The following is a 6,384-nucleotide window of genomic DNA, read 5'->3' on the forward strand; positions in this document are numbered from 1 at the left end:
TCATGGCCTGGGCTGAGAGCCAGAGAGGGGCCCCACCAGCTGCTCCTGAGAGACGGAGAAGTTGACAGGGCTGGGGGGGAAGGGCTAGAGATGAGAAAGCAGCAGCAGTCTGTGATTTCCGGGGATGGTGGGATGGTTACTATGGGAGGAACCGAGCTGGGGAAGAACCTGAACTCTACTCAGGAGCGGGTACCCACGCAGTCAAGCATCTCTGGGGGCCTGGGCGATGGGCCCTGGCCTTCCTTGATGTCATGGGGCCTGGGGTTTACAGGATGCTCAGGCTGAGGAGGAGATCAAGCAGGAGATGAACACACTGCAGCAGAAGCTGAACGAGCAGCAGAGCGTGCTGCAGCGAATCGCCGCCCCCAACATGAAGGCCATGGAAAAGCTGGAAAGCGTCCGAGACAAGTTCCAGGAGACCTCGGATGGTAGGATTTCCCCCTTTTACTTGGGCCCGAGATAAAGACGGGAGGCTGGAGGTGTGGCAAGGGCCTGCTATACATCCCAAGAGCTCCCGTTTTTACATGCTTTCTTACTTGCAACTCCCAGGAGGCCTAAACAGTAGGGGTTATCACACCTGTTTATAGGGTAGAAAACTGCTGCGGTTCAAAGAGGGCGAATTACCTGCGACAGTTACACAGCTGGTTGCTGGTAGAGCCCAGGGAAGAACCCATGTTAATGTGACCCCAAGCCCATGTTGCTTCCTTTGCACCACATGGCCAGTCCACCGGATACAGCTGGTGGTGGGACCATCACCCTGGGACTCTCCCCAGGCATTCGTCTCCCTCTGTGGGGTATCGCTGCTCTGTAGATTGTCATTTGCAGGTCATTCTTGTCAGACTGCATGGTCCTCGGCCTTGGCAGAGCCTGGGCACTGAGGAGTCGCCTGTCTTTCCCTTGTGGCAGAGTTTGAGGCGGCCCGAAAGCGAGCCAAGAAGGCCAAGCAGGCATTCGAACAGATCAAGAAAGAGCGCTTCGACCGCTTCAATGCTTGTTTTGAATCTGTGGCCACCAACATCGATGAGATCTACAAGGCCCTGTCCCGCAACAGCAGTGCCCAGGTAGGCGGGAGCCCCTTATCCAACCAGCCCCTGTCATCCTCAGTTGCCCTTCCCTCGAGGCTTCCTGTCCGCATCCCCGTCCAGACCCAAGTCCTCACCCATCTGCCTCCCCCCTAGGCATTCCTGGGCCCTGAAAACCCTGAGGAGCCCTATTTGGACGGCATTAACTACAACTGCGTGGCCCCCGGCAAACGCTTCCGGCCCATGGACAACTTGTCAGGCGGGGAGAAAACTGTGGCAGCTCTGGCCCTGCTCTTTGCCATTCATAGGTAAGGCTGTGCCCGCCAGGGCAATTGGTGGCGAGACTGAACTGAGGCCACTGGAGACTCGGGGGCCCAAGGATCTGCAGAGATCTGCAGGGGTGATGGTGTTCTGGTGGAATTGGGGTTGCGCCCCCGTTTCCCTACCTACTACCACACCTGGCCTTGGTTTGCTAGGCCCATTTTCCCCACCATCCTCATCCCATCAGCATGCCCTCACTAGCCCCGCATGTATTCAGTCCTCCCACCCGGGTGTTGCTCACGGGATTGCTGGCTAATCAGTCTTTTCCATGCAAATACAGCGTGACCGTCACCTACTGCCCCTTCATGTCTCATTCTCCTCTTGTTCCTCTGGGAAGCCTGTTTTGACCTGAGAAGCATACCTTGACCTTCCCCTCCTGAATGCCACTTGTACTTGAATCTGACCCCCACAACCTTGCGCTGGATTGTACAGTGTCATTCAGTGAGCGTTTCTTGAGGGCCACTCTGTACCAGACCCTCTGGGGCTATTAGTGTCACGGATGAATCAGACATGGTCTCTGTCCTCAAGGAGCTTGTGCTTTAGTGGGAGCCAGATGTGTAAGCAGGCAGTGAGCTTGGTTTTGTAACCAGGTGAGGGTGTGTGCTGTGGATGCACAGAGGAGGGGCATCACCCACTCTGGAGAAGGATAGGGCTGGCCAGCGAAGGCTTTTGGAGGTAAAGTAGGTAACACATGAGCAGGAAATGTAAAGAATGAGTAGAGCCCGACCGGTGTGGCTCAGTGGTTGAGCATCAACCTATGAACCAGGAGGTCACAGTTCAATTCCCAGTCCGGGCACATGCTTGGGTTGCAGGCTCGAACTCCAGTGGGGGGCATGCAGGAGGCGGCTGATCAGTGATTCTCTCTCATTATTGATGTTTCTTTCCCTTCCTCTCTGCAATCAATATATAAAAGAATGAGTAGAAATTGGCCAGGGAGAGAGGAGGCATTACAGGCGGACTGTGTAACACGTGTGCAGGCAGGGAGACATGAGAGCAAGGTGCAGGTGGGCGGGGCAGACTTCTAGACGGCCTGGTGAGTATGGCCAGAGCCTAGGGCAGCTTTACCTCCCCAGTCAGCCTGGAGGCTCTGGGGAGGGCCGTGTCTGCTGGTTCTACAGGATCCGGGAGCACAGGGTGGGTGCTGCAGAGGGCTCAGTGGGTCTGTTGGCCTTAGGGGCTCGGGGAACCTGAAGGCCTGGGTTTTTTGTCTCTGAAGAAGTGGAGGGGAATCTGGCCTGTGTGATAGGCCCTGGGGCTATTCTGCCCCACCCCCCCACCCCATCCATGTCACTCACCTACTGGTTCCCCTTCCCTCCTGCTCCCCCCAGCTACAAGCCGGCCCCCTTCTTTGTCCTGGATGAGATTGATGCCGCCCTGGATAACACCAACATTGGCAAGGTGGGTGCAAGGAAAGAGGGGCCTCCAGGGAGGCCCCTAGGCAGGGGCTGGGTTTGGGGGGTCAGATCCTGAGTGTGCCCTAGCTTTTCCTGCTGTTTGCTCTCTGTGTGGGGAGGCTGGGCCCAGGGTCATTCACGCCCTGCTACTCAGTGGCCTCTTCTTCGTATCTCATCCCCCTCTACCCCCGCCTCTGCTTCTGGTTCTGACTGGGAAAACATAAGGTATTATTAAGGCTTCAGCCCTGTGTGTTGGTGGTCCCTTCCACAGGTGGCCAACTACATCAAGGAGCAGTCGACCTGCAACTTCCAGGCCATCGTCATCTCTCTCAAGGAGGAGTTCTACACCAAGGCCGAGAGCCTCATAGGAGTCTACCCTGAGGTAGGGTGGGCCTGGAGCCAGCCCCACTCCCTGCCTCACTCCCCAGGGCAGGACGGGAAGGCCACAGTGAAGGGGTGCGAGGCGGGGAAGCACAGAGACTCAAGTCCTGAATGGCCATCTGGGCTGGTTGGAGCTCTGCCCTGGAGGCTTACCCAACCCAGCTGGGCAGGGCCATTGCACTTGGGGACAAATGGAAAGGCCAGGCATAGGCAGCCAGACAAAAACAGCAGCAGCATGCAGAGGTGGGCCGGGAGCGGCACATGGGACTGAGCGTGGCCTCTCACACCCAGAGAGAACCACTGCTTGGGCTTTGGGCAGGTATGTAGGGGGGAAGGCTTGAGACCCCCAGTCCTAGGACTCTTAGACCCCTCTTAATTCCCTCCTTACAATTTCATTTTTCTTTCTCTCTCTCCTCCTTCAGCAAGGGGACTGTGTGATCAGCAAAGTCTTGACCTTTGACCTCACCAAGTACCCAGATGCCAACCCCAATCCCAATGAGCAGTAGCAGTTCTGCCCTCCCACCCTCTCTGGATCCCTAAGCTGCCCATCTGCCAATCTCTGGATATTTGGCTTCAACCTTCCCTTACCTCCTCTCCCTGTTTGCTATTGTCATGGGATTTAGGCGCTGCTTTCGAGCACAAAGAGGAACAGAGGTGATGTTAGGTCTGGAGCTAAAACTCCTGAGCTACAGGAGCATCCTGGCCTCTGGAAGGAGGTGCTGAGCTAAACAGGCCATTTGTCTATCCCCTCCCCCCAAACCTCGCCCTCCATCAGCCCATTACATGGGTCTATGGAACTCCTTGCATTTTGCTTGTGTGTGGGTATGTGTGTGTGCATGTGGTTGTGTTTGCAAAATAATGATATTGGAGATTCATTTTAGAAGGAACTTAGGTTGGCCCTGGCTGGCGTGGCTCAGTGGTTGGAGCATCGGCCTGCACGCTAAAGGGTTCTGGGTTTGATTCCCAGTCAAGGGCATTTATCTGGGTTGCAGGCTTGATCCCCACCCCTGGTCCGGGTGTGTGTGGGAGGCAACCAATCGATGTATCTCTCTTACATCGATGTTTCTCTCTCCCCCACTCCCCCCTCCCTCCCACTCTAAAAATCACCCGGAAAAATATCCTCATTTCTCCAGTGAGGATTTAAAAAAAGAAATAAGGAACCTAGGTTGAATTTTGACTCCAAGAGAGCTTCGTATGACTACACCCCAGAACTGGGCAAAGGTATTCAGGACCTCATAGGAAGGAGTCGGGCAGTCACATGAGACTGCCTGCATCCCCTCATTTGTGTTTTCATTTATTTGTGTAATTTATCAAACACACATTGAGCGCGCTGTTTGTCAGGCTCTCTGATAGGAATGCAGAGCTGAGTCATGTGATCCCTCCTAAGGAGATGCGTTGGGTTCAGGAGTTCCTGTGGTTAGCTGAATCATGTAGAGGCACTTTGAATTTGAGGAGACCGCCCCCTCCAGGCTTCCTGGAGAAGGTCGGAGTGGAGCTGGGCCTTGATAAATCGGTAGGATTTGGTCAGGCACTAGGAACGGGGCCTGGGCACTAGGAGCAAAGCCCGGGCTCCAGGGACAGACAGCTGCAGGTTCTAGTCCCGTTTTTTAAAATTCAGAGGTAGGAAAAGTAATTCCTGGAAGAAATGGGTGTAGGAAACAAACAGTAGAGGTAACGGAAGGGCCCTAAGAGCTTGGGAGCGAGGAAGGTGATGGTAATGCGCTTGGGGTGGGGGTGAGGGAGAAGGAAGAAGCGTGGGCGTGCTCCCGGGAGGGAGAGCCCTAGTCCCATTTTTTTAATCACTCGCTCGTGTGACATTGGGCAAGTCATTTGACCTTTCTGTGCCTCACTGTTTCCTCATCTGTACAATAGGGCTAACAATATTACCTACCTCACATAGGATTTAATGATGTCAAGCTTCTCACTGGAGGCCTTATCCCTGCTCGGAGCCCACTAGGTGCTGAACCCTCAGAATACAGCCTTCTCCTGCCTGGATCCCTGAGGGCTTCTGATCCCCGTTGTTAGGAACAGAAGGAGCCTCCAAATCTGGGAGATGCTGAATGTCCTGGTTACTAGGAAAGTCCTGGGCACCGATGGGGGAGGGGTTACCTGGTACGCGGACGGCCTAAGGAAATCTGTAACTTCAATCGTATGTAATAACTGGGTGCCCGGGCCCCGACCTGAATTGTGAGGAAGTAGGGAGAGGTGGCCTGGGCCACACCCTAGCCAAACACATTGATGTTCGTTTTGGGAACTAGCTGCATTAGCCGCAGGGACCGTGCTGGGCGCAGCCTGCTGCCACGAGGTCAGTCTTTGCTTGTTCGCACACACCGCCAGACCATCACCCTGTCCCGATCTGTATACTGCATCGTTTTTGAAAAGTTAAGTCAGTTCTAATTGCTCAAGTCATCCGCGAATCCACTCTTTTTAAGACATTAGATGATTACAAATAGAGCTAAGCCTTGTTCGACCGCCGTTTTCCCTCCCTCCCGTAACTGCTGTTCTGTTAGTTGTACATCTTTCTATCTAGACTTTAAGATTTTTACATATACTAATTCGTTGGAAATGTTATTGTGTTTAATGCAGACAGTATAGATGGACATGTCCTGCAATTTGCTTTCTTGGCCTAATGCTTTTGAGATCAGTGCATGTTGCTAATAGATCATGTCATCCTTTGTAATCACTGTATAGATTGCCGTCATAAGACTGTTTTCTGGTTTTGATATTACAAAATACATAGGAGCATCATATGTGTGTGTGTGTGTGTGTGTGTGTGTGTGTGTGAAAATGTACCTGTGATTGATGCCTAGAAATTGAATTGAAAGAGTCATAGGCTATTTATATTTTTGTTTTTAATAGATACTTCCAAATTGCCCTCCTGTACCACTTACTCAATATTTTTTTTCAGATTGTCTTAGGTTTAAAATCATGTACTTCAATTTTCATCCTAAGTAGTGACATCGTGAAACCACGGGTTTTATGTGTTTTTATGTTGTTTTTTAATGCATATTAAAATGTATAATCAAAACAAATTTGTCTGTGTTCAATCAAAGAAGTCCCATACCACCAGTGTGCCGTAGTTTGGGAAGTACTGGCATAATTATAAGCGCAGTTTGAGAGTCACCCTGGTTCAAATTTTAGCTGTAGCAGCTTGATCCTGTTCCTTCACCTGCATGGGCCTCAGTTTCCTCCTGTAGGAAAGGGGGCTAATAGAAGCCTACCTTGCAGCAGTGCAGGGAGGATGAAGGGAAGTATGTTTGAAGCAC

General features: G+C 52.5%; 1 protein-coding gene across 2 annotated transcripts in view; it reads left to right on the forward strand.

Annotated features, from left to right (window-relative positions):
• SMC1A (structural maintenance of chromosomes 1A) overlaps positions 1–6,117 on the forward strand; it is a 32,804-nt gene extending 26,687 nt beyond the window's left edge. The window contains exons 20-25 of one of the 2 annotated variants that reach the window (XM_079765683.1): positions 272–428; positions 907–1,061; positions 1,179–1,330; positions 2,672–2,741; positions 3,009–3,119; positions 3,541–6,116. In XM_079765683.1, the coding sequence (XP_079621809.1) occupies positions 272–428; positions 907–1,061; positions 1,179–1,330; positions 2,672–2,741; positions 3,009–3,119; positions 3,541–3,624 (729 nt within the window). In that variant the 3' untranslated portion in view covers positions 3,625–6,116. Of the gene's footprint in view, positions 1–271; positions 429–906; positions 1,062–1,178; positions 1,331–2,671; positions 2,742–3,008; positions 3,120–3,540 lie in introns of both variants that reach the window. The other variant, XM_079765684.1, reaches the window with a different exon arrangement.
• Positions 6,118–6,384: the final 267 nt, after the last annotated feature.

This window comes from Cnephaeus nilssonii (genome assembly GCF_951640355.1).
Source record: "Cnephaeus nilssonii genome assembly, chromosome: X".
NCBI classification, from domain to species: Eukaryota; Metazoa; Chordata; class Mammalia; order Chiroptera; family Vespertilionidae; genus Cnephaeus; species Cnephaeus nilssonii.